At 45.8% G+C, this 27,920-nt stretch overlaps 1 protein-coding gene across 1 annotated transcript in view; it reads left to right on the plus strand.

Annotated features, from left to right (window-relative positions):
• Positions 1 to 705: 705 nt before the first annotated feature.
• The window catches only part of nphs1 (NPHS1 adhesion molecule, nephrin), a 36,803-nt gene continuing 9,588 nt past the window's right edge, over positions 706 to 27,920 (plus strand). The window contains exons 1-15 of the mRNA XM_029260099.1: positions 706 to 850; positions 10,116 to 10,310; positions 11,100 to 11,222; positions 16,221 to 16,343; positions 17,044 to 17,125; positions 17,960 to 18,063; positions 18,705 to 18,826; positions 20,562 to 20,733; positions 21,370 to 21,527; positions 23,637 to 23,778; positions 25,483 to 25,607; positions 25,961 to 26,129; positions 26,405 to 26,534; positions 26,894 to 27,066; positions 27,411 to 27,551. Of these exons, the coding sequence (XP_029115932.1) occupies positions 706 to 850; positions 10,116 to 10,310; positions 11,100 to 11,222; positions 16,221 to 16,343; positions 17,044 to 17,125; positions 17,960 to 18,063; positions 18,705 to 18,826; positions 20,562 to 20,733; positions 21,370 to 21,527; positions 23,637 to 23,778; positions 25,483 to 25,607; positions 25,961 to 26,129; positions 26,405 to 26,534; positions 26,894 to 27,066; positions 27,411 to 27,551 (2,104 nt within the window). The remainder of the gene's footprint in view (positions 851 to 10,115; positions 10,311 to 11,099; positions 11,223 to 16,220; positions 16,344 to 17,043; positions 17,126 to 17,959; positions 18,064 to 18,704; positions 18,827 to 20,561; positions 20,734 to 21,369; positions 21,528 to 23,636; positions 23,779 to 25,482; positions 25,608 to 25,960; positions 26,130 to 26,404; positions 26,535 to 26,893; positions 27,067 to 27,410; positions 27,552 to 27,920) is intronic.

Raw genomic sequence — 27,920 nt, forward strand, 5'->3', positions numbered from 1 at the left:
CCAGCTCTGCGTTCCCCTAATTTAAATACACACATACCATCCACGCATTCCGCACCATACTGGAGCCTCTGAGTTTATACTACGCTATAGAATGTAAACAAAACCTGCTTAATTAGAAACGTGGCAGTTTATTAGTGTTTGACTCACACACTCCTGGTTCTTTGCATGGAGACTAGTGTTATTTAATGATGAGGCTGTGCTCTCAACAAAGGATACTTGAGCTGCTTTGAGTTGAAAGGAGGGATGTACGTGTGCCTTAGGTGGGTGGGGTGGCGGGGGGGGGGGTTGGTTAAGTAGACTGGTTCTGCCAAAACACCAGCATTCCGCAACCATCCCCTTTTTGTTTGGATCAACAAAGAGCACATTGGAAAATGCAATAAAGGGAACTAGCCACCCCTAACACACACACACACACACAAACTCAGACAAAAGTGTCCTGAAAGTCTTCTGATCAGCTTTTTTTTTCCTGACAGCTTTGGCAAACACCAATTGAAGCCCACCCCTGTTGTCATGGAGACCCCTGGAGGAGTGTGGGCTGCAGGGGTCAAGAAGGGGGATGTGTTTTGGCAAAGGCAGCACGGTTCATTAAGCCTTTGGTGTGGGGTTCATTAAAAGCACGGATTACACATTCCAGGGGACTCTATTGAGCGGCTCCCTTTCCTGACTCCCTGTCAAGCCAGCGAGACTCCAGCATCATCCATAACCATGCCCACGCTGCCCCTTCATGTCACCCTGATTGCAGACAATAAGCCCCATCTGCCTCCCTGCTCGACCTTCCCCGGCCGCCCCCTGAGCAGCGTGACTGGGTGCGGGCGGAAGGGTTACAGTGCACCCATCACGTGGTATGGGGGTGTGGAGGGAGGGCACGCTGCAGGCAGTGGGATGGGGACACAGCATAACCGGTTTATGCGGCCACTGCTGAAAACGTGTGTGCGAATCTGTGGATCTGATTAGAGCCGAATAATGGGCGCACACTCGCGCTCCTGCTTGATCTACAGCGGTGCTACTCACAGCTGCACACTGGAGCCTGGCAAGCAAAGCCTATAAGTCATGCTACATAAACCACACACACACCGTCCTCTCTGGTGCACCCGGTATTCCGCGTCTGAGTGTCCATGTATGTCTTTAGATAGGGACAGTGAGCACACATACAGTGCTTTGGGGTGAAGAAGTAAAAGAGACAGCTGTGTGAGCGTGTGTGTTTGTGTGGTGTGTGTGGGAGAGAGAAAGAGACAGAGGTAGAAGGATGATAATAGACCGCAGGGATTATGTTATTAAACCATCATTTTACAACTTAATCTCTCCTGTTTTAAGTTTCGCTGGATCCTTTTCGTATCACTTTTGTGTGTTTCCTTTATGCATTCCTGAGAGCCCTTTGTGGATTTCGTTTGGTGCTTTTCCTAATCTGCTTCCCCCTCGGAAACTAAAATAGCGGCAGACTTTATTGCGCTGCCCCCTTAGTAACCCAGTGTGAAATGTACAAACTGTTTATACCTACCCTATTTTTACTCAACAAAAAAGTGCAAATCTGTTTGGCATTATAAATGCGACCGTCATGCGAGCTGCACAGTGTTGCATGTTTTCACTCTCAAGATAGGTTGGTGGCATTGGGCTTGTAAATCCAAAAATAGGACACACAAGGCTTGGCATAATAGCTGCCTGTTTGACCTGGAATTCCAGTGTAAATCTCTCTATTCCCCACCACCGCTGCTTCATTCTGATAAATGGGGAGCTGGAGTTGAGGCGTAAAACTTTGTCGGCTGCTGTTGCCCGTGGAAATCGCGAGTGTGAAATAAGCGCCCGAAGGATGAATGTAGGAAAGTGCTGAAGTGAAAATCCCAGTTTTGCTCAGTTCTACAAGGATGAAAAAATACCTACCTGTACAGACACAGGCCTTGAAAAACTATCATGTACAATGTCATTTGACAAACAGCATGAATGACAGGCTTTATTGCATAAAATCTTATAATACTCCGTTTGCTGCCCAAAGGAATGCTCTGCATTGCATCAGATGTGCCGAATGGCAAGAAAGTTGACAGCATCCCTCCGGTTCGCACACTAATGGATTTTTTTAGCATCTAAATAAACGCAATAAATAGGCATTATTTACTTTTTGCTAGTGACGAGTTAAATGGAACAGATTTGGGTTTAAACCCTCCAATCTGGTCGCCACATCTGGTGCCCCTCACATATCCCCCTTCCCCTCGAGATGCTATCTGTGTCAGATGGGACGGAGTGGAGAGTGGGTGTAGTTCCAGCGAACTCTGGTGCCCAAATCCGCCTTAACCTAGATCAGCCCCTGTCCACCTGCTCCAACATGCTGTATTGCCAAGGGACGTCACCCATCCTTGATCCTGCTGGCCTCACATAGTCCCGAGGGTATGTCAACTTTTTTGGGTCTTCGGTCTCTTTTGACGTCTGTGGCTGCAAGAATTACTTTTATGTTTTTTACATGGGGCACTTTAGGTTTGATTATCCAGTTTTCAGAGGTGGTGCGGTGGTGCGGTCGTGCTATGTCGTGGGTCTGGGCTTCAATTCCTGCTTGGGGTGCCTTGCGGTGGACTGGCAACCCATCCTGGATGTGTCCCCTTGGACTTGTGCCCTGTGTTGCTGGGTTAGGCTCCAGTTTGCCATGACCCCCATTTAGGACAAGTGGTTTCAGACAGTGTATGTGTGTCTGTATCCAATTTTCATTGCATTCTGTCTTTTCCAAAAGTGTGGCTCGATGAACGTTGCGCTCAGTGCCGAATAAAATATGTTGACTTGTTTGGTGGTTTAAAACGGGAGACTCAGATATTTAAGCTCGGTACCGTGCAAGTCTGACTTCATGTCCATTAATGAGCACTATATTTGCTTTAAATTGTTCAGGACTGGGATGATGATGATCACTCTCTGAGACTGCATCTCCTTAGTGCCAGTTCCAACTCCTTGACCTTTTTTAAGGTTGTTGGGGTTGTCTTTTTCATTAAATGTATTCTATTAAAACTCTTGCTCTGGAAGAGTTAAGTCCCCAACTGGTATAGATCAGATGAGGAAACATCTCCCTGCCACGTGCACTCCATTAAGCTGCTAACCCCAAGCTGCCATTCCCATTTTATAATTAAACTCCCCCCTTTTTTGCCGTGACAAGGAGCACGTTACATGCTGTCATGTTCCCGACACTGATCCAAACTTGGATCCAAATCCTCTCCTCCCACTCATCTTTCCATGCTTGACAGTCTCCTCTGACCCCCCACTTTATTCACTGCCCTTCTCTCCTCTCTGTCAGTGTTTGGATTTTTTCCCTCTTCCCTCTGCTTCCTTCATCACATTCCTTTTCATCCAGCTCCCTTTGTTTCTGCCTTTTTGGTGCAACAGTTTTTGTTTTTACCATTCTTTTTTATTGTGACTCCTTTCTATCAAGCCTTTGTTACTGCCTTCTCTCTTTCTTTGTGTGACTACTTTCCCTTCTTCCCTTCATTCATATTTTTGTTCCTCCTTTGCCCTCACTTTTTTAAATGTCTTTTCTCATTTTCGTTTTTTTGTTTGTTTACAAACAGTCATTTTTTCCCCTCTTAAAATGCTTCTCTTCCCGTTCAGCATCTGATTTTATTGCTTCCCTGATGCCCCCTCTCACCTTGCCTCTCTCATCTTCTCCTCATCTCCTCCTGCCCTGAATTTAGGGGCAACTGTTCATTTTCTCCAGCTGCTGACAACTTTGTTCATAAGTGCATAGCTCTGCCCACACCTCCATCCCCACCCCCCCGTACAAGGGGAATTAACCTTTTAGCTCTTCGCCGTTGTGCTTAATGGCTGTCAGCAGTCCGGCTAGAACAACAACATCCAGCTGTTAGCATCTGTCTCCCCCGCACGCACTCGCTACCCTCAGTGTTTACAGCATTCTTGTGATCAGGTTGTGCTTATTTATGATCCGACCTGCTGTCTGTGAACCTCTGGAGCGTTAAAACATATCCATACCTCCTGTGATGCTCGGTCGCCGTGCATAATTATGCGTGCGGAACGCAATTTTTCGAATGTCTATACACACACATTATGTGCGGTATATTTTCATACGCTGCCTTTTCTCGGCTCAGTTTAAGCATAATGAGATCTGTATTCACATCGGACTAATAAGCTTGAGTCAACTTTTCCTTTTCCAGTGAAATTATTGACAAATGAAGACATTACATTGGTTTTTGCAATTGAGCTGGCGAGAAGGAACTGATGCAAGTGCTTGTTTATCACACTCTTTGGTACGAGGCCCCCAGCCTGCCAAGGTTGGCACATTTAACACAAATAGCTGTAAAGTAATGTCCATTGTTCCTCAGGAGTGCTTCACTTTGTGTTTCACATTTCATTTTTGTTTGTAGCTCCTAATGACTGGAATGTGCTGAAACAGCCTCTGAAAGTTTCAGGCCTGTTGCCATGGTATCTTTTAAGAATAAAATCCATACACTTTTATCACACTCGTGTACCTGTTTTTTTGAATTATGTATTTAGGACATGAATGTCTGTTTCATTTTACATCTGCTTTTTACTTGTATCGATTAGTGTGTTCGTTATTCTTTCTTTCTTCTCTGTGCCCAGTGTTTGGCATACACTGTGATTCTTTAACAGCAGTACCATGTTGACCAGGCCATCACTTCAAAGGGGAAGAGGTTTCTGCTGATGTACCTTGTCACATGACATTTACATATACATTTATTCTTTTAGCGGACAATTTTCTCCAAAGCCACGTACGTGTCAGAGAAAAAAAATGCAAAGAGTGCATCACATCAGCAGAGCAACAGATTTGGATGTAGACATGTGATTCTAGAGTGCAGTCAGTTTGACACATTCCACCATAGATTAAAGAAAAAAACAACTTCAGAAATAACGTGGTCGTGGAAAACTCGTGCAAAGCTGTCTTGTGCATTCATATTGTGGTAAGGATTCACCTTGTGGCACAAGGTAACAAGTCCAAGGCGACCTGCATGCACGTTCCAGCAATTACCTTTCAGTTAGAGGCACAGAATGGGAGAAATGTTGAGCGTTCTGCTGAAAATGAAGCACTCTACCGAGAAAATGAATTCTGCATAAAGTCTGCCCTGTGAAGTGGTACGGAATCCCTCAGGAGTATTCAACACATAAAACAAAATGAAGAGGGCACTTCTTGTTCAATTTATTATGTATGAACATAAATGTTACAAACTGGAGGCTGTGGTAACAACTATGCGGCTCCTATTTTTGAAGGTCATTGATTCTCAGCCCTTAAATTTTGACTATGAATGATATTCCCTTTAAAAAGATCATGGGGAACCCGTAATGTTGTCATACTGCCACAGTAATGAATACACCAGCAAAAAAAAGAGACTTTTTTCTATTCTGAGCTCTTCTGATAGAGTGAACGGTAAATGTAAGGCATAAAAAAATCTTTAACTTTCAAATGATCTGATTGCCTTCCTGCGCCATTATCGGAAAATTGCTTTCGAAGGGGAGTGTTGTGGTTTCAGCGTCAGCTTTTTCTGTTGTCCACTCCCTTAAGTTCACTCCCTTCTTCATATCTGTGGTCTTTCACTGGTCAGACAGGGAGTGAGAATCCAAGGGTATACTGGCTTCCCGACACCTACGAGCAGAACCCTTCTGTCCTCGTTCACTGCGGAGAATGTGTCTTCCCTGAAGACTTTTCAAGAGGTAAGGCCCACATTTCAGAATTGCAAATCCTCCAACTTTTTTTTGCACTTTTTTGATGAGATGAGGTTTGGTGAGAAGTTAGGATACTGATGCTTTTCCCCAGAGAGACCCATATAGTGTTATGATCTAATGTTTACAGTGATTGATTGTATGGGAGTGTGCCCCCTATTCCCCCTAGGCCTGACAATATTTTGGTTTTCGGGAAGCGCTGTTATCCATGCATATGCATCTTCAGGACAGTGTGACAGGGAATGGATCTATTGTGCAAAATTTGAATTTAGCTACAGAACATCTTCAGCTCACTTTGAGGATGATGAAGGTCTCCAACAGAACCCTGGCAATCTTCTGATTGTTTTACGATGCTGTTTATGGGAAACGCTAAAGACTGGATTATGATATGCAGATTCGTCTTCGTGATGCTAATCAGAGAGTGTTAAAAGGGCAAATTGCTATCTTGCATCATTGAAGATTTGGTTGGAATTAGGCTCTGGGGTGACTTGGTTTATACTGGTTAACTGAATCTGAATGTTAACTTCTGAACTTTTATTTTGCTTAAGGAAAAAAAAACTGATTTAATTGGATACAGGGTAAGTATTGTAGGCCAAAACTCCGGAGAGCACCGAGATGTACAGCTACATCAACTTTGCATGGTTGCATGTAGTTAGAAAATAATTTTCTGCCCCTCTTGTGATTTCATGGGGTTTCACATCCATTTGGGTTACCTGATTGCAAGCCAGGGCAAGGATATACAGTAGTAAGCCATTTGATGTTCCAGCAAAGGAATCCATTAAAATTCCCCTAACATGGCGACGTTGAATGACTTTTCCTCTTTTTTAATGTCCTGGTATGGGTAAAAAAGGCATCATATCTCAGAGCTTCACATGTGAAGTTCAGCTTCACCACATACACTTGTATAGCAGAGCTCAACCAGATTTAAAATGCAAAATGCCCTTAAAAATAAAGCTTATTTTATTTCATAAAGGGCACCATTTAAAATGACTTGTTATGTAAAGAGAAATATGGATACAGGAAAAATAGGACAATAATAGTTGAGCAAAACCAACCCGGAGGCGAGTGGAGGAGGAAGGGTGGTCACTTACAGTTGCTCCTCCACTGACACATGTGTTGGTGCTATGCAAGCTCATGTGGTTGGAGATGACAACACTGGAGTTTTGTTGACCCTCATTTGCGACCCCTTTCACTTGTACTCCTATATGTTGTTTTACTTGGGTCTCTGAGCATTTATATACACACATCTTTGCACATGCTGGACTGTGAGAGATCACTTCAACACCCAACTGCGGAAGGGAAAAAAAAAACAGAAACAAAAACGAAACAAAGACCTAATTAATTCTCCTCTGTGAAGCTGCTATATTTTTCGAGCAATTAAGGAGCCTGTTTGCCTTTCACTCTTCAGGCGAGGGAGGTCAGGAAAGGCTGTGCTTTTCTCATTAAAAGCCTGGCGGAGAATCGCTGACTCATCCCACTGGTAGGCCTCTTTCTCTACCAATTTCACCCATCTCCGGTGCAGTTAGGGCCTCGCAGATAGAGCGCCCATCGCCCCAAATTGGATACAAAACCTTAGATTTTAACCCGACAGAAATGAGCGCTCTTGGCCTAGATTTAGAATGCCTGGCATGAAGTTGGTAAAATATGAAAACAAATTTACATTTATTTACATAGCAGACGCTTTTCTCAAAAGCGACTTCCAACGAACTCTATGTAGTGTTATTAGCCCACACACCTTATTCACAAAGGTAACTTACACTGCTAGATACGCTACTTACAATGGGTCAGTCATCCATACATCAGTGGAACACACTCTCTCTGTTACTCACACACAATGGATGAACCTGAACAGCATATCTTTGTACAGTGGGAGGAAACTAGAGAACCTGGAGGAAACCCATGCAGACACGGGGAGAACGTGCAAACTCCACACAGACTGAGCGGGGATCGTTCGACCATGTCCTTTCGCACCACCCAGGCGCTCTGAGACAACAGACAAATTCTTGAACATTCACAAACTGAAACATTTATAGTATTGACAAAAATTAATACTAATGTTAACAAATACTAATCCTAACTGGGGAAGCTTGACATATAATAGTTGGAGTTGCTGCCTTTGCATGTGAAGGATCCCACCTATTCAACACGTTCACCTGTTCAAATCCCACCTACTGCTGTACGGCCTTACCCAAAATTTCTCCAGTCAAAATTACCTAACTGTATAAAGGGGTAAATCTATGTAAGTTGCTTTGGAGAGAAGCGGTTACTAAATGGATAAATGTATGGAGAAAAACCTACCAAGAAATAAGGAGAGGCTTGTTTTTCTGCGGTAAGAAGCTAGGAATGGTACTTGATGTGTTCAAAGGGTTCGCTTAGCCTGGGAAAAACAAATGTTTGTAAGCAGGAAATAGTAGCACGCATGTTAATTTTTTATCAAAGCCTGTTATAAACTCCAGATAATCAGATGGAGTTGCTTGAGAGAACCATTGCATTTAATTTATTTAATTCTCTTAGTCGAGAATCTGCCTCATTTTCAATTTAGCAAATCGCACATTAGTTTCAACGCAGTAATCTTAAACTACCTCATCTTAAACTGCATCGGCCTGGAAGAGCTGATGTTATTGGTTTTTTCCATTGAAAGGTCTTGGAGGTGCTCTGCTCTTGTGCTCTGTGCCTGGATCTTCCAGCTGCTGCTCTATGATGAGTCAAGTGTCCACTGAAGTGCACAGTAAGATGGGCTTCAGGTCAAACCCACACATCTGGTGTTTGCTGCTTTCTTTCATCCATCTGACAGGTGAGAAAGAGCAAATCAGTCAATACCATTGTGGACACAATGTCAAAGTTATGACAGCGCTGTCCTCCAGTTTCCTTTCAGCACATGCTTGAGCCCATTTTTAACTGTATAAACACAAGTCTTTTCATTTTTGTGTTAATTTACTTTGTAAGGCACCCTTATGCATGGAAACAATCCAGTTTTTTTTTTTTTTTCTCCCATTTTCATGTAAAAAGCTAAAAAATTGACAACAGTTATTCAAGTTGAATACCCTGCTTCAGGATATAACAACAAAGTTCCTCCTGGGGCTGAACCAGCAACCTTCTGGTCTGAAGTACAACTCCCAATTCTGCCCATTAGTGGAAGAAGCTATCGAAAATAACAAACAAATGCCTAATGTAACTCAGTTCATTGTCTTATGCACATAAGTATCATCAGATAAACATTAAAAAATGAAAGCTGAAAGAATATTTCCAAAATACATCATACATGGATAATCAAGAAGTATCTGCAGTAATCTATATTCCTTCGAATATAGATTGATGTGGATACTTCTTGACTTAGACTCATATAGGGTCATTAAGACAACACATTAGTCCTATATTTTTGCAATGTATTTTCACTCTGATGATATTATTTGCCTGTTCATATACATACATACATATATGTACAAAAATATGAGAACAGGCATATATATATATGCTCCATGTTATTTTTAGTCTGATTTAGGTATAAATTGTAAAATGCACTTGTGCGCAGACCTAGTCTGCATTACTTAGTGTAAATGTGGTTGAGATTGAAGAGCTCAGTATTATAAAAGGAGTAATGGCACATGTGTTACCTGCATTCATAAAAGAAATAGATTTGACACCAAGGCCTTATACAGTTCCTTTCAAAATGCGGTTGTCTTGATCGTACTGAGCCATTGTCATGTGGTCATGACTTCGATCCATGGGGAGCCTGAATGAACTGCAGTCAAGGTAAAAAGAGCTGGGTGGAATGAAACACTTCAGCTGTTTTTTTTTTTTTCTCCCCATCATAGGTTTTGCAGCATACTTTATCCCTTTCATTCTACTTTTGGCAAGGTCCCCCTTCACTGTGAGGTGGCTTGCTTTTCAATAGGAATTGTGCACACTTCAACAGCACAATTGAAAATGCTGCTCAAGGCCGTAGTGCTGCGTTCCCCGTGTGCCGCTCTGATAGTTGCGCATGTCTTGACCAGCAGGGTCCGTCGGGTAATTGCCGAATTGAGATCGATGAAGGGCACTGTCCTAGAACAGAGAACAAAAGTCAAGGTGACCAGTGTCTCTACAATCAACTGCTAGTCCTGGTTAGGGTCACAATCTCAGAAACTTTAATCTTCATGACACCTGTAGAGTGATGAACAACGAGGTTCACATTGTCATTCATGACAAAGAATCAATGATAAAATGCAGAGGGTGCTTTTCAAAGATAGACATCGTTTAAAATTTTGGTATGCTACCATTGGTTTTCTATAACCCCATATTTCCTTTGCACAGAAGCCTTTTAATTTGCAGAAATTACTATATTGACTGAACTGCAGGGCTGAGTGGATCCAATTTCCTATTAATAAAATGTACACCGTGGTTATTGATGTGAGGAGCAGCTCTGTGTTTTCGGTACCTGATGACCCCCAACTGATGTGTCTGCATCCACACAGAGGTGCATTCTCAGCAAGCCTTCAAGACTCAGCCCAAAAATGTGACGGTAAAAGTGGGGTCCACGGTGGTGCTGAAGTGTGCGGTGCTCAGACTCTCCGGAACCGTACAGTGGGTGAAGGACGGACTTCTTTTGGGTCCTGACCGTACCCTGCCTGGCTTCCCCAGATACAGCATGGTGGGCAATGAGAAGAAAGGTGAGCATAATTTTACAAGTGATGAGTGCTGAGATGAGTCTGTTTTTAGAAGCATCTCACAACCATTGACTGACATCTGACATCTTGGTTGAAGGACCCGATGTGTTCCCAGTTGGACAACCAGATGAACATTTATTGCGTCCTCCTGATTTTTTTTTTTTTTACAATCCACACCTATTTTACTTGTTTGCTTTTATTATTTAAAACATAAGGTTATGGGTCTATATCTCGGTTCATTTCCTGCTGTCAAATGTCCAAGCTAGATACTTCTGTCATTTGTTTCAGTAAAAAAAATCACACTTGATCTAATGGGCCACAAGTTGTTTAAGATGCGGAAAATTGGATCGTAAATAGAGGGATCGTAGAACGATGTCTTCTCCTCTAATTGTTAATGTGACATTTATGTGAGAGAATTTGGCTGGTTTGCAAGACCACGAACTGGTGTGAAAAGCTCTGCTGATACTGCCTGGTAGGGAGGTGCTGTGACAGACTAAATTGGTATCTCGCCAAAAGACAGGAGGTTAAGCAGAGGAAGAACCGGAGCCGCACCTTTGAATTCTTGCTCCCTGCACTCAAGAACAAGTCTGAGTTAAGCCCACATCCCCTTGTTAGACAAAGCAATTTGTCAAGCCACTGACACTCCAAATCGTTCAAAAAGCGTTCCGTTCAAGTTGCAATCGCCTCTGTTTGATACGATCAAAATCATAATTATCGCTTGTTTCCGACTTGCAGGCAGTTTTATTCATACAGATGAGCACGAACTGGTCTTTCTGTCTCTGTCGTCTCCAGGAGAGTACCATCTCCAGATTGAAAATGTTGCACTGGAAGACGATGCCCCCTATGAATGCCAAGCGGGCCCGTCTGAAAGCAGCCAGCCAATCGTCTCTCATTCCATATGGATCAATGTGATGAGTGAGCAAACCCATAACCGCTACCACTGAAGAAACATGGGGCGGGGGGGGTGACCTGGAGTTGGCTGAGGTTGGGGTGCTGATGTGTGTACGGAAGTTCCAAGTTCCGCTGTTCGACGGGAGATAAGTCAGGGTGACCCATCAGTGAGGTAACAGTTTTTCCTCTAATCTTCCCTAAGACCACATTTCATTTTGCTCTAATGGGATGTAAAATCGAAGTGTGCAGACTCTAAGCAAACGGCCACGGACTGACAACACCGCAGTGCTATTTACCTTGAAATCCGCTGGCAAGCGGCAAACAGCAGGTGTCTGACAGGTTCTTAGGAGGCGCTCATAGTGGGCTGCCAAGGAACCCTGCCTCCCAAAGCCTGCCCTGCACAGCAGAGTGGTGCCAGTGGTGTTCCGCTTTGACAAAATGCCAGAAGAGAGTGGGCTAATGGAAAACTCCAGCTCAAATAAGAGAGCACAGGGCCCAGCATGCTCTCAGGAATGAGCCCCTTCGCTGGCTGACCTGCAAGCGAGCCCCAGCTTTATGCATATACAATGTTATATCCACTGTTTCTCTATGTATATGCTAATTCATACACGAGAGCTGAGCTTCTCGGCAGTTATTTCACTACATGCATCTCTGTGTACGTGTGGAGTTCTATGATTTTCCAGCACGAACGAAAGAAAAAAATTGCTTGCCCTCTCGACGATAACCGTGAGTTGAGAATGCTCTTGTTTTTTTTTCTTTTTATATCAGGGAGGCTCATTCTAATTGCTCTAAGAGGAACGGATCAAAATAGCATGGGAGTGAATGGGAAGTCCCCAGCAAAGCCAAGAGCAACAATGGGTGTAATTGTGTGTGCACCAGCCTCCTGGTCACTGTATGAGGAGCTGCTGACTTCTCTCTCTCCCTCTCATTTTCTTTTTTCTTCTGGGAGAGCGTCCATATGCCTCTAAAAGAGCTTTTTTGTTAATAGGCTGCACTTTTCCACCTTTTCTTTCTCTTTTCTGAGCTGAAAAATGTGTGTGTAGTTGTGGGAGGTGTGAGGGGGTGGTCAGTTGCTGTGGCGACATGGTCTGGCTGTCTCTCTCCTTTCCCAGACAGTCTGAGACCAGAACAGGTTTTCCTGACATCTTATGAGAAGGAGGGAAAGACCCGGAGGGAGTAACAAAAGCCCCCCCCCCCCACGGCCCCCAGCCCACCATCCAACCTCGTGCAGACCTATTATCCAGTCAAACCGGCATCAGGGCTCAGTCCCACATCCATCAATGAAGCTGTCCAGACAGACGGCAGCCAACATGTTTGTAGACACATGTCTGGATAATAGGAGGCGGCCTGGGTGTGGTGTAGCACCAGCTACAACATGTGCAACTCGCGCTGCCTGGCAGGGTGCGTTAAGTACACCCCTGACCACCGCCAACCCCCTGACACCGCTGCCTGGTCGCTTCCACCTCCCCTGATGCCCACAATTTTTCAGGCAGACCCAGTCCTGGGGGCTTACATGAGTATGGTGCGGGTTTTTGATGATGCCATTTTTCATGTCCGTTTACCCCGTGGCCATTGATTTCCAAGGCTGGTGTCCACAGGGCATGTCCTGACCTGGCCTGGCCTCCTCTCCTGGCTCCTGGCAAAAGCAACAAATTTGCCCTAGGAGCCTTCGTCGAAATCAAATGAAAACAAAACAAGTCCTTCACGGAGGATAAGAAGAAAAAGATAACCTGGGCTCTTAATTGGATTCTCCCGTCAATTTGAGATATATTATGACCTGCTAATTCAAGATGGATCACCGGAGGCACAAAGTAGCCAAGAGAGAGGTGAAATGTCAATAAGCCTTTTCTGTGAACCAACAAAGAGAAATTCTACAGGATGCCGAGTGTTGCTCCTTAGTTTTCTGTGGCCCCACGCAGCTCGAAAAGGAGATTACAGTACTGCAACGGCCACATTGCAAGCGCCCTCATAATCCATCACCGTAGCCACCTGACGGATTTTTCCTTTCTGCTGGGCCCAAACCCAGAACTTCCCACAGTGCAGGAGATCTGCTCAGAATCATTCTTTGTCCGCAGCATTTTCCTCCAAAAGGTATAACGTGTTTTACACTATTATGCGCTACAGTGAGGCTGGAGGAAAGGTAGTGTTTAGGGGCACGGTGTTACAAACAGGCTGTTGTCAGCGAAAGTCTACAAGGTAGCTCTTTTTGGGTTCCTGCTCTGGATCTCCCTCTTGTTGCTGTACCCTATCCAGTTCTGGGTTAACAAAAACACATTTCAAGCTATGTGAATGGGCAGGGGAATTAGTTATATAATGAAACAGTATCATTGGAAAGTACTGCAGGTCAAATGATAAATTATATACTGCATTAGTAACCAGGAAACAATCAAATTTATAATTAAACGGGGGGTTGGGTGCAGTGGCGCAGCGGGTTTGGCCAGGTCACACTCTCTGGTGGGTCTGGGATTCGAGTCCGGTTTGAGGTGCCTTGCGACGGACTGGCGTCCCATCCTGGGTGTGTCCCCTCCCCCTCCAGCCTTGCGCCCTGTGCTGCCGGGTTAGGCTCCGGTTCACCGCAACCCCGCTTGGGACAAGCAGTTTCAGACAGTGTGTGTAAAAGTAAACAGCATAATCTGAATTTCACAAAAATAGATGCTCAGGATAAAAAGGAAAAGATTCCCTTTTGTTTAGTCGTTCTGTCAAGCAAAGAATTAATATTAAGAATCTGACAGCATTTCCCTCTAGACGACACATTTTTTTGTACTTTACAGTAAGCGCACATAACTATCCGCAGCACTTTAACTTGATCTGACGAAAAGTTGGTCAGGGTACCGCTGTGCTTCCAAAGTGAAGCAGTCCAAGGGGAGATCCAGAGCAACAGCAATAAAAGAGGGATGAGGACCTTGAGCTGCTGGGCTTGGTGAAGCCTCATTGCCAGGCACACCATCAGAGGGAAAAGGGCCGACACCATATTGCCACCTACACGGTCACAGAGAGGCGCAGGCATTATTGCAACTTTTACCATCAGAGAGCAAGAAGAAAGAGAGAGAGAGCAGCCTTGTTGCCACCTTTACTATCATAGAGAGATGTCTTACTCCCACTGAGCTTGGCTGTGGTTGTGCCTTGCTTTTGTAAAGCTCACACTGTTGTCCACAGTTGACGCAGAGCGGTTAAGAAGCCCAGTCTTATGTAGTGCATCCGAAATTGGGCAACGGAGATGAGTGCAGCTGTGTTTAAGTCCCGAACACCTGCCCCTGTTCCTGGCTCTGCACTGGGGAGCTCGAGGAATCAAAGAGAGGTGCCTGCCCTGCTTCACTTGCCCCCCGCATCCCACCTGAGCCCTTGAGCACAAAAGCCACGGTGCACACGCACACACATATGTGTATGCACGTGAGAAAGTGTGTTTGCCAGCCTGCATGTGTCTATGGATGCGGGAAACATCCCATGTGTGTACTTAGGAGTTTATTCTGCTCTGAAATAAATGGTTTGTATCTTTGTGTGGGTTTATCAATTTTTTTATGGATTTTTGTCAGTAAATTGTTTTGATGAGCGATTGAGCTGCCTCGGGCCTCTGTGTGTGTCGGTAAGTGTGCTGGTGGTGATAGGTACCGTTATTTATCGGCTCCCATGCGCCTATATAGTTTCCTAATGTTTGTTTGCTTCCCAGCTTCCCACCTGTATTTGCCCACATCAGCCGGGTTGCCTTGCTTAAGAGAGCAGCTCTCCGTGCGTCTGGTTTGCACTTTACGAAAGCTGCTCTCCCACAAGAACGGCGTGTGTGTCTTTGTCTTCCTCTTGGTTTTAGGCAGGTCTCAATGCGAGTCTCTGTCTGGATCCTCTTCTCTCTCGTTTTCCTTCACTTGGCCTATCCCCGTGTCTCCGTGTGCTTGCTTGCAAATTGCTCCGCTCTCCCTAATCAGCCTGGCCTGTCCACTCCTCCATATTTGTCTAATGAATGGAGCTCCTTGCCTTGCTGAATCTCACCTGCACGGTAGCAACAGGGGTTGTATGTGTGGGTGGGTGTGTGTGCGTGAGGGAGAGTGCATGTGGGGAGGGGGGCTCAGGTAGGCTGGTGTGGGTCACGTGGCTCACCAGAAGAGCACTTATTTGCAGGGTTCCGATTGCCAGCCCAGGCAGCAATACCCCCTGCACTGCTGCTCTGCAGAGCTCAACCGCAGCGAGGAAGAGGGGGGGACAGGGGGAAAGAAGGAGGCGAGTGAAAGCTCGAAATGGAGGTAGAGGGAAGGATGAGATGAGAGAGGTATGGGGAGAGAGACTGTACAAGGAGAGAGAAGGCAAAGCGTGTGAGGGAGTTCTGGGAGTTAAAGAACAAGAAAGAAAGCGATGGAGGAAATGAAAGGCAAGGTGTGAAAGGAGAGCAACTCCTTTCATTGAGTGAAATAGTGAGATGAATGTTTAACATCTAAATTGAAATCTTCCATGTTCTGGAGTCAATTTCCTGTTTTTTTTGTGCTTACTTCAGACTTCCGGTACAACAAGTGATGTGTTTGCTTGTTATTGTTGAGCGATGCGCTGCGGTTTGGCTTCACCAAAACTCTACTAGGTGTCAATAGCTGCACAGTGATGGAGGCAGTTTAACAAACAAATGCATCTGATTATTTCCGTCTTGGGCTCTGCAGTGCTCGCTCCAACCCATCACCGTCCAGATAGATCCAATTGCCTTCTCTAAATCAGGTTGAAGTCCTGGCCACGGCTCATCTGCTTCAGTGTGAAGGAATAGCTAATGTTCTGGACACAACATGACAAGATCTCCCCCTAGTGGTGCTCTGCAGGCACCTTGCTCTGTGCGTGTCCATCGAACCCTGTCCGTCCTACTCACGGCATGCTTTATACTCTACCCCTAGAATATTTCAGTACCTTATTCCTCTTAGCTGCGCAAAAAACAGCACTCAATCTTTGTGTAAGGAGAGGTCAACGAACTGCATGAACAGATCCCATCAGACTGGTGGAGACACGAAGTCTGTCCACACAAGGTTCACCCCAGACCTTCTGTCCCCACAGTTCCCCCATCGAGCCCCATCATCGAGGTAGAGACAGAGGAGCCTTGGGTGGCAGGACAAGAATACATCGTCACCTGCACTGCTCCCGATGCCAAGCCAGCAGCCGAAGTCACCCTGTTCAAAGGTAGGTGGCCCTGGCAGGTGGGCCCCCATTCCGGTGTTCCTGGGATGCCCCGCCCACCTAGTATGGAAACCCGCGCATGGAAAAAGATCTCATCCTGTCGCTGTTTACACAGGAAAGCAGCAGCAGTTCTTTGCTCCTAAGTGCGGGATGTGTGAGTGAGTGTCAACATGTTGCCGTGCTGGGGTTAAAGTACAAAATGATCAGTTTGGGAAGGTTGCCCACAGCAACCGGTCGTCGTGATGGCCCAGGAGGCAAAGAAGTGCGCCAAAGGAGACATTAAACATAATGAGATTACCCTGTCCTGCGTTGCTGAGCATTTTGGCGGCCTCATTTCACAAACGTAATGACCACCTTCCCTGGAGCGGATGCAAAGCAGCGCCTCGGGAGCGAAGTCGCTGAAGTGATGGAAGTTCGTTTTTAAGGGACGTGCGGAGGAGGTGTCACTTACGAGAGCGGCCCAAGAACGCGCTCCTGCTCGCTCGCTCGCTCTTGCTTTGTTGGTCTGCGCAGCTTTATTTGGGTGCATTTGGTTTGCCTGTGTCGAAAAAAAAACGTCCGATTACACTGATTGCGCAGGTACGCAGGTGTAGGTAGAATTAAAGGCTGGAGGGAAGATGATTTCATTAATGCTTTGGAAAGTTATCAATCCACAATAAACGTATGTATTCGAACTCCCACCTCCGCTTGTGTCTCTGAGCAGATGGAACGGAGTTCACTGAAGTGGAATCCGTCACCATGCCCGGGTCAGATATGAAGCTCCAGAACACCAAGGCGATGGTGAAGTACGTGCTCCTGCGGTAACACAGAGCATCCCCCCCCAAGCTCCTGAAAGAAACGGTACCGATGCATCATGCGCTGCATGTTTTTTTTTCAATCCTCACCAAGGTAGACTGGAAATTCTTCCGATGAGTCACCAATATTTTAGGCAGATCAGATGAGATGAAACCCCCCAGAAGTCTACTTTCCAACACGCAGACAACCTACACACCCTAATAAACAGGGCATGAGGCAGGTAACCCAGAACCTGCAGACCCCATGGACACAGATCTCCTGGACGCCCACTTGAAGGCGTTTAGCTCAGCTCTATCGCTTCCAGAGCAGAACTTCTGTGCTGGATAGAGAATTCAGCTTCATTTAACTAATGATTCTCTCTCAATAAGTCTGGCACACGTTCAATTGTTGCTGCAAGTCTGCAAATCTGGTCAGCTCTTTTTCTCGATGAGAATAACATAAGGTATAAATTTGAAACCCAGAGTACATGTGGTGACAGAGGGGCATAAATCCGAGACATACTTACGCCACACTTAGCAGAGAACTGCCTTAGAGTCTCAGAGACCAAACCGAACGGAACTAAATCAAATCAGAAACGTGATTCCTTCGCTTTGATGGGTTTCACTCAGCCGTCGCACCCATGAGATGGGGAACAGTGATCTTTCCGGTGGAAAAACTCAGACAAACTCGGTGGAAGGAGATCCAGGTCTTGCCACCCAGTTTCAAAGACCCAGAGAGACGCTTTGTTGCATCTCTCAGTGGGTATTGCAAATCACGGCCAAGTGATGCAAGCAGGACAGTGATGTGACTCGAGGTCTTCCTCCAACTATCCTGCCTCGCTCTAGATTCACGGCCCAGAGCTGGGACAACGGCCGGGAGGTGGTGTGTTGGGCGAAGAACCCAGTCCTGGCGCAGCCCCTGGAGACCAGCCTTGTGATGAATGTTTACTGTAAGTGCCAGCTTACCCGTTCCTTAGCCCCGCCTCCTCTGGAAACGGTATTAATATATCTCTGCCTATTCACAGCATATCAGGGCCAGTGTGTGTCCTCTCATCCAAGCCCTCCGATCCCGTCGTTCGGTGGCCATGTTAGCATTACGGCACCATAAAACATGACAGTCCAGTGCGTGGAACACTAGCTCCACACTCCTCTCCCTGACTGATGGCAGCAATAACAAAGGCCAGCCTGTCGTAATTTATTTTACAGCACATATTTTATTCAGGGCTTGTAATTTATTCATATTCTGCGTTGCCTTATTACTGTTTAAACATCTGTTATTTTGCTTTATGGACTTCAGCCAGCTTGCAGATTCCCTTAGCACTTAATTCTTTGATCAAAAGCTACCCCATATTGGGCAGTCATGTTAAATGTCTGCAATTTAGCAAAGCTATCTCAACAAATTGTGCTTCTGTGGTCAAACTCAGACACTCTGTGTATCTGTCAGTCAGTCCTGTTGTCTCCACCTTCTCTGCCTCCCCTTCGCTCCTCTGCCTGACCTGTTTGTGTTGGCATCTCGCTGACACCTCCCGTCCCCACAACGCCTGTCCCGACGTCTCCTCACCCGGTTGCCATTTCCCCACTGCTGATTCAGTCCCATCCCAGCCTCCTGTGCTCCAGGGACTGGAGAAAGATGAAGTGACAGCGGGAACCACTCTTAAACTGGTCTGCACATCACATGGGGGCAATCCACTGGCCACACTGCACTGGACCAAGGTGAGCAAGCCGGGGCTGTGGTGAGCCAGTGTTGTGTTCCTCTCTCTAGGGTTCTTCTGAGTCCCTGGGACACCCAGGGGATAAACAGCCAGTGTGTCTCACTTGGGGGGTGGGGGGTGCAGTGGCGCAGCGGGTTTGGCCAGGTCCTGCTCTCTGGTGGGTCTAGAGTTTGAGTCCTGCTTGGGGTGCCTTGCGATGAACTGGCGTCCCTTCCTGGGTGTGTCCCCTCCAGCCTTCTACCGTATGTTGCCAGGTTAGGCTCCAGCTCGCCGTGACCCCACTTTGGACAAGCAAGTTCAGGAAGTGTGTGTGTGTGTGTGTGTATGTGTGTGTGTGTGTGTGTGTGTGTGTGTGTGTCTCACTTGGTTCTTAATGATACAACTTCCGATCATCTCATTTACCCAAATTTTATTAAATTTCAGCAAGTATTTAGAACACACCAAACACAAGAGGGTTCCGCAATGCAGACATGTCCATGCGCAACACAGCCAACACAGGCAAAGGAGATACTCCAAACAACACAAACTTAGAACTGAACAAAGAACACAATCAAACACAAGCACATTCCATTATCTCAAAAGTAATGGCAGATACTGAAATGTGAAAGCAACAAACCCACTCTCATCCGCCAGCATATAAAACTGCAGGGCATACAAACATTAAAGCAAATTTATTTCATTCATGCAGCTGACACTTTTTTTTCCAAAGCTACTTACAACGTTAAGTCACCTGCAATTATTTACACCGGTAGGTAATTGTGCTGGAGTAATTTAAGGTAAGCACCGCCCTCAAGGGTACTACAGGCAGAGGTGGGAGTCAATTCTATAATCTCAGTGTCCAAAGACGGCAGCTCTTCGCACTACATTACCAGGTGCCCTGACTTACTAAGATGTCAGATGCCATGCAGGTTAAAAATCTTGAAGACTTCACATTTTTGAAATCCATCCTGTCTGTTATCCTTAAGTTTAAAATGTCAACATTTAAAAAAAAAAAATATATATATATATATATATATATACATATACGATAAAAAGTCACTCAGCAAAAAAAACATATTTTATTCTAAAAGTATTATTAAATATTCTCAGTCATTAACATCTAATTAAAATCAACAATAATATAACTCGAAAAAAGTGAATCTTAAAAAAAATAAAAATTAACATCTTCTGCTTAATCTAGAAATTCATTATTAATATCTGGTCATGGAGGGGGTGCGGTGGCGCAGTGGGTTGGACTGCAGTCCTGCTCTCCGGTGGGTCTGGGGTTCAAGTCCGGCTTGGGGTGCCTTGCGGCGGACTGGCGTCCCGTCCTGGGTGTGTCCCCTCCCCCTCCGGCCTTACGCCCTGTGTTGCCGGGCTAGGCTCCGGTTCCCAGCGACCCCATATGGGAGAAGCGGTTCTGAAAATGTGTGTGTATGTGTGTGTATCTGGTCATGGCTGCTGGGGTTAAGGAGCCCCTTCTGGGAAGCGCAGCAGAATGTGTAGGTTGGGGTAGCAAACTACTGCAAGATTTTGCTCCTAGTGCATTAAGTCAAGATTTGGAAATGCAGAGATGATTAGCAGGGATTAAACGTTGTATGGAGACGAGATTTAGGGTTTAGTCTGAAGTCACAGATGAAAAAGCTCTCCTCTCCTGTCTCTCTTTGTCTTGCCTCCCTGAGCTTTACACCTATTAAGCTGATCATCCTTCCTGTGGGTCTTCCCGTCTTCACCGCCACCTTGTCTCCTGCTCCAAGAACGGTGAGGTGGTGTCCACCAGCTGGGAGGTGGACAAGCTCTCCCAGAAGGCCAGCAGTATCCTGATCATGCCAGTGAAGCCGGAGGACAACCAGGCTGTGCTGTGCTGCGAGAGCGTCAACCAGGTGTCCAGACGGCCCTTTGTGCTCAGCCGCACCCTTACCGTCCTGTGTGAGTGGCCCCCACGTTTGGGCTGATGGCGCTGCCGCCATTCCAGCATCCTGTTGTGAATGGAGCCAGATGACTTTAAGTATTGTTCCAAAAGGAGCCGTAATTAGAGTGCCCGCAATGAAGGACAACCCTCGCTGCAGCTCCACTTGTGCCAAGAAGCAGCGACTGCTCACTGACACCTCTTGTTCGTTTTACTGCTGTGCTTAGGCTGCTGGCACCAATTGTCAGGCTCTTCCTACGGCCCACCACCACTCATTTGCATTCCCACTGAACACGTGTGAATGCAGGGCAATGTACCAGTGTCTATCATTGCATATGATATGATATCACTGCACTCCTCTCTGCGATGCACCCATACATCTTACCTTTATTCATCAAGCTGACACTTTTCTCACTAGCAACTTACAATGTTTTTACCAACAGTGATTTACCCCTTCATACAGCTGAGTAATTTTTCCTAGAGCCCTTGAGGGTAAATACCTTGCTTAAGAGCGCTATAGCAAGTCGGGGGGACTCGAACCAGAGATCTTTGGATACAAAGGCAGCGGATGTAAAGTCTACGCTCCCAGCTCACCTTGTTCCTGAAGGCCCCACTCCTCACCTGCTGCCCCTATCCCTCATGTCCTCATCCCACAGTTGAGCCAGCAAAGATAAACGTGCTAGGCTCTTTCGAGGCTGTGGAAGGGAAAGAGGTGAACCTGTGCTGCTACACCACATCAAGCAACCCTCCTGTGCACATCCGCTGGTGGCTGGGCTCCCGTGAGCTCAATCAGACCGTGGTGACATACAATGAGGTGAGACCAACGTAACATCGCTCCTCTGCCTTGCTACACGTGCATGTCTCTTCTGAGTAGTTACACTTTGCTTGAACTAAGTGTTGGGAGATCATGGCTGATGGAACTGCTGGTGTATGGTCATGGCCTGTAGCAGGGGTGAGAGGGGAGGAACTGTCATAATAAAAAGAAGTATACAAATATCAAAATGTAAAGTCAGGTATATTTTGTTTTTGTTCAGTCCACAGATCCTTAGGACATGTATGCATCCATTGATGAAGTATGTATTACTGATTACACACACGCATATATATATGTATATACACTGATCAGCTACAACATTAAAACCACTGACAGGTGAAGTGAATAACATTGATTATCTTGTTACAATGGCACCTGTCAAGGGGTGGGATATATTAGGCAGCAAGTGAACAGTCAGTTCTTAAATTTGATGTGTTGCAAACAGGAAAAATGGGCAAGTGTGAGGATCTGAGTTACTTTGTGACGGCTAAACAACTGGGTCAGCAGGTCTTGTGGGGTGTTCCCGGTATACAGTGGTTAGTACCTACCAAAAGTGGTCCAAGGAAGGGCAACCGGTGAACCGGTGACAGGATCATGGGTGCCCAAAGCTCATTGATGCGTGTGTGGAGAACGAAGGGTAGCACGTCTGGTCTGATCCCACAGAAGACCTACTGTAGCACAAATTGCTGACCATGATAGAAAGGTGTCAGAGCATACAGTGCATCGCAGCTTGATGCATATGGGGCTGTGTATCCGCAGACCGGTCAGAGTGCCCATACTGACCTCTGTCCACCACCAAAAGCATCTACAATGGCCACATGTGTGTCAGAACTGGACCATTGAGCAATGGAAGAAGGTAGCCTGGTCTGATGAATCACATTGTCTTTTAGATCATGTGGACGTCCAGGTGCGTGTGCGTCCTTTACCTGGGGAAGAGATGGCAGCAGGGTGCACTATGGGAAGAAGGCAAGCCGGCAGAGGCAGTGTGATGCTTTGGCCAATGTTCTGCTGGGAAACTTTGGGTCCTGGCATTCATGTGGATGTTACCTTGACACATATCACCTACCTAAAGATTGTTGCAGAACACATACACCCCTTCATGGCAATGGTATTCCCTGACAGCAGTGGCCCTGCCACACTGCAAAAATTGTTCAAGAATGGTTTGAGGAACATGACAAACAGTTCAAGGTGTTGACGTGGCCTCCAAATTGCCCAGATCTCAATCCGATCGAGCATCTGTGGGATGTGCTGGAAAAACAAGTCTGATCCATGGAGGCCCCACCTCACAAATACAGCACATAAAGGATCTGCTGCTAACGTCTTGGTGCCAAATACCACAGGACACTTTCAGAGGTCTTGTGGAGTCAATGCCTCAATAGATCAGAGCTGTTTTGGCGGCACAAAGGGACCTAAACAATATTAGGCAGGTGGTTTTAATGTTTTGGCTGATAGGTGTGTATAGACACACACACACGCAAACACATAGCAGACATATTATTTAGCAGCATGATGTTTTATGTTAGCCAAAAGTAATTTAATAATGTAACAACCTAAAAATAGTGATTAATTTTTTTGGAAGTTCACTCTCCAGTGCTTTCAAAGAACAGCATAATATTGGTCTCTCTGAGGTAGGGGTAACTTTCAGTGTCACCCACCGTGATGTAAACTGAAATGCAGATGAGGAGATATTGGGCATATCAAAGCCGATTATATTGGGGGAGATAAAGTAGATTAAAGTATTAGGGACGGTATGCCAGGAGGATTTATGTTGCCGTACAGCCGTATTTGCCTTTGAAATCCACAGCAATTTGTGTTCCTGTACAACTGGAGTCATATTTGAAAAGAGTGGCTTACCTTTAGATTTGCCGTAAATGTCAGCCTCTTTTTATATATTTATGCTTGCCAGTGTAGTGTTTTGTCTGTTTACCAAAAGAAGACATTGGTTTCATTGTACTAGTTTCAATCATTTTAGAGATGCCATCAATTTAGCTGGAACGGTGGAGTGGAAACAGAGACGGCTCTGTTGCCAAGGGTAAGGGTAGTGCGCTGTTTTTTTTTTTTTTTTTTTGTTCGCCTCTGCGTCTCCCCATCACCTGTACTTCTCTGCAGGGAGAACACGGGGGGAAGGTGACTATGTCCAACCTAACCCACACGGTGTTCCGGGAGGAGAATGATCTACCTCTCACCTGCGAAGCCTTCAACAACGGAACCCGCTACTCCAAAACCAAGACGAGCCCCCTGCAGGTGTTCTGTGAGTGCCGAAACCTCACCGAAACAGCATTCGCCGATGTGGACAACCACTCCAACCCCTTTCCTGTATTCACCAGAAATCGTGTGCGAGGAGAAATCAACTGTGATGACATATATAATAAAATAAATACTGTAATTAACATGACATATATGAAAATACTCTTTGTCACATGGCAACGATGAATAGTCATGACAGTTTCACACGTGACATGCATTACCGATGTTCTATACTGATTTTAATTAAATCTCTTTTCACTTAGTGTTTATACTACTTAATCATCAGCAAATTTAGTGCATTAGCTGTGATTATCATCAGTCTCCACAGGTAGACATAAAGCAGAGCTAAATGCGATGGCAGGATTTATCTGGAATAATCCAAGTACAGAGCTCTTACACATTCAGCTTTAAAGTGCCACCTAGAATTTGAACCCGGAGCCTTTATATAAATAATAAGGTATTATATATTACTCAGCTTTACTGAAGCAGTAATAACATGAAATTGAAGTGAGGTCATTAAATTAGAAATTCTATACTGCATTTGCATCGTTAAGGGTCCGCTTACGGCAGTTCATTAGCAGTCAGACAGTCACATGTCTTGTTCTGATTGTAATCACTATTGATATGCACACAATTATTGCAGCTGCCAATTCTTCAGAATAAAAAATGCATTCTGGGTATACTTGTAAATATTCATGCAGTAAGGGGACTGGCCGTCACCCAAATGGTTTTTTTTTTTTTTTTTTTTTTTTCTCTGAAGCTGCAGCTCTTCAACATCAACTGAGAGAAAACACAAAGTCTGGCATCTCCATTAACATTCTGTGCCGGCTCAGATATTCTCATCCATTGCATTTTCATGCTGGAATCTTTATATATTTTGAATCTCCCTATAATGACTTTAAGTATTGTTCAAAGAGCTGTTTGCTGGTAATGCAACACCTACGCATACTGTCATTACTTGTTATTAGTTTTTCCTCCGTTAATGTCCTCCTCTACTAAGCTTTCAGTACAACTTTCAGTTCCCATCCTGCACTTTCAGTTTTCATACCTTTCCGTCCCTCGTTCACCTTTGACCTTTCCTTCCTCTCATATTTCTCTCCATCTGCCCATCTACTTTCCTTTGTGTAAACCTTGCTCCCTTACCTCACCATCGCATTTTGTCTGCACCCCCATCCCCACCATCTTTACCCACAGCAGCTCCTCTTATTCCTTTCTCTTGGTGTCCCCCTCCCCATTCCACACTGTGCATCTCTTTCAAACTCAACTTCAAACAGCTTTATTTGCATCATAAGTTAACTTCTGCTGGAACAGCTACTGACTCATATAAAGCACTTAAGGAAGAGCACAGCAGCTCTTCGATGTACTGAAAAAGTAGGGAAAAAGGTCTGAACAAAAAAAAAAAAAAAAACTGAAAGCATAGCTGTTTTCTCCTCATGCTTACATTTAAATTTATTTAACAGATACTTTTCTCCAAAGCAACTTACAATTAATTCTATTTAGTATTATCAACCCACACACCTTATTTATCAAGGTGATTTACACCGCTAGATACACTACTTAACAATGGGTCACTCATCCATACATTTTTGATTGTCATGTGTTGATTACACACTTGATGTTTTACGCATTAACATGAGGTGTTCACCCCAGGGTGGTGGATTCCAAATAATTCTTACCTATTCAAATCCCCCCCCAATCTGCCTCCCAGACCCTCCTCAAAAGGTGTGGATAGATGGGCCCCCCAAGGGAGTCCCCCTGCGTGCGGGGGCCACGGTCAGGCTCGTGTGCTTCTCGGCTGGCGGAAACAAAATCGGCCGCATAACCTGGCTCAAGGTTTGAGAGTGAACCACGAACATGTATGTGCGTGTGAACGCATACTATGATCCTCATCAGTCCTTAATAGATGTTTTTTCATAAAGGGCCTTCAGCTGGGCTGTGCTGTGCTGTCACTCTGCCTCTGTTTAGCATATGCATTACAAATAAGCTGCACATTTGAGAACGGAACATGCTGGCCTTGTGTTTTGAATGACATCCCGTGTGGGAGTAACTGTTTGTAAGAAAGCATCGCATTTAGTCCGTGTTGTACTTTGTGTACGTGCGAAAGTGTGTGTTACGCTCCAGTAACATGCTCTGAGTGCTTTCCATGCTGTTCCCTCTTTCCCATACCTGGCTCTGCCCTTCACCAGGATGGCAAATCCGTCTGGGATGTCCAGAAGCCTGTCGTATCAGAAAAAGGTGTTTCTAGAGAGCTCATCCTCGTCCTTCAGCCCAGCGACAATATGGCCACCTACCGTTGCGATGCCACCAATGAAGCTAAGAAAGTCCGCTCCGCTCAGACTAAGCTGCACGTCCAGTGTGAGTTGGCGGCAGACAGGACCAAAGCGCTTGGATGAGTTACTTTCACTTACCTGATGCCATTAAACCAAGGGCAAATGCTTGAGTGAATGTGCAAAGTCTTGAGCTTCTCCAGGGGTTTGACAAATGATTTCTGACTCTCACACAATCATACTGATGGAATTAGAAGTTTCTTTTCAAAATTAGTAAATTCTTAAGGTCTTCGGTATGTTATGTAGAAGAAGCATGCGCTAGCTGAGGAATGTAGATGAACTGCGGTCTGACTGCCCTCTCAGTTCCAGCAATCAGTGTGAAGATCGTGCCCAAGGAGAAGGAGGTGCGCAGGGGCCAGACGCTGATCATGGAGTGCATCGCAGGCAGCAGCAACCCCAAGACCAACATCTCCTGGAGCCTCGGAACAGAGAAGTAAGGAACTAGTTTGAAGTTGCTGGGGCAGAGGAAGTACAGTCAAAGGGCAGCCCAATCAGAGGATTGTGGGAGTAATCTGACGGCTGCAGTCGCTCCAGAGCACGCTGAGCTGCAAGCCCGGCTGTGTAATTAGAACCTTGCCGAAGATAAGCAGAGTTACACAACATCTACTACTGGTTGGCAAGGTAGGAAGGTTCAAACCTGACGGGCTGAATCTCGATTGCCAAAACCTGAGGGTGGAATAATGAGGCTGCAGCAGTGAAGACAGCTGGCGCTGGGAGACAAGACATCGGAATACGTTAGCGTGACTTCCGTGTTGGGCTCTCGCACTCTCTCAACCTCTCCTCTGCCCACAGGTTGAAGGGGGTGGACCAGGCCCCCAAGAAAGCTGAGTATGGGGGGGTGTCGGTTCGCAGTAACCTCTCACTCCAACTGAGCTCCCAGCACAATGGCGTCAGGGTCATCTGCCAGGCGTACAGCGACCTGCTCTCCGAGGGGGCCAGTACATTCTACACGCTCAACGTTCTGTGTGAGTGCACTTAGTAGCGCCTGTCTGCGACCATGTGCCTCTACATGCGTGGTCGTATTCCTCAGTAAGTGACCTTAACTTCTTCGTGTGTGTCAGTGCGCACATGGGCTCGCGGTCCCGTGTACCTCAGCCCTGTGTGTATTCAACAATGAGAGATGGGTTGGTCCAATTTATCAACATCTGTTAAAGTTGTCTGCGAAGGGGCTCTTTCAGCTGCATCGTCAAGTGTACAAGTACGTTCATTTGCATATTCATGTGAATCTGGGAATGTTCTTGCATTTTATCATTTAAATGTTTTAATGTGCTTGTGTTCTCTTGCGCTTGTGCGTATTTGTGTGTTCCAGACCCTCCCGAGTTCAGCCCAGACCAACCGGAGGGGGTGCAGGCTGTGGAAGACGACGTCGTCCACCTTCCGCTGATGGTCTCAGCCAACCCAGACGACGTCACCTGCGTGTGGATCTTTCAGGGAGAGGAGCTGGTCAAAGGTCGCCCGGTCTCCTCTGACCGATCAAAACGACATCTCAATACATGACCGCCAGCCGCATTCAGCAGAGCACACTGCCGCCGGCGCACAGGCTTTGAATAAAACATGGAAAAGTTTGTAGCAGAAAAGCTTGCCAGATGCGATTCTCATTACGCTCTAATGTATGCAGCCTAAATGAGGATCGCTGTCTTTCTGAATACAACACAATGCCTCCATGTTTCCAGCACTGTCCTCACAATCATTTTAATCACCGCAGAACTGCGCTCCCTCCGGCTTTCCCCTCAAGTCTGCTTCAAGCCCAGAGGGCAGCAGCAAGGAGCATCTTCATGCATTAAACTCCTCGTGGCCCCCTGTTTGTTAGAGGAGCAAG

The sequence above is a fragment of the Scleropages formosus genome, chromosome 18, assembly GCF_900964775.1.
Source record: "Scleropages formosus chromosome 18, fSclFor1.1, whole genome shotgun sequence".
Classification (NCBI taxonomy): domain Eukaryota; kingdom Metazoa; phylum Chordata; class Actinopteri; order Osteoglossiformes; family Osteoglossidae; genus Scleropages; species Scleropages formosus.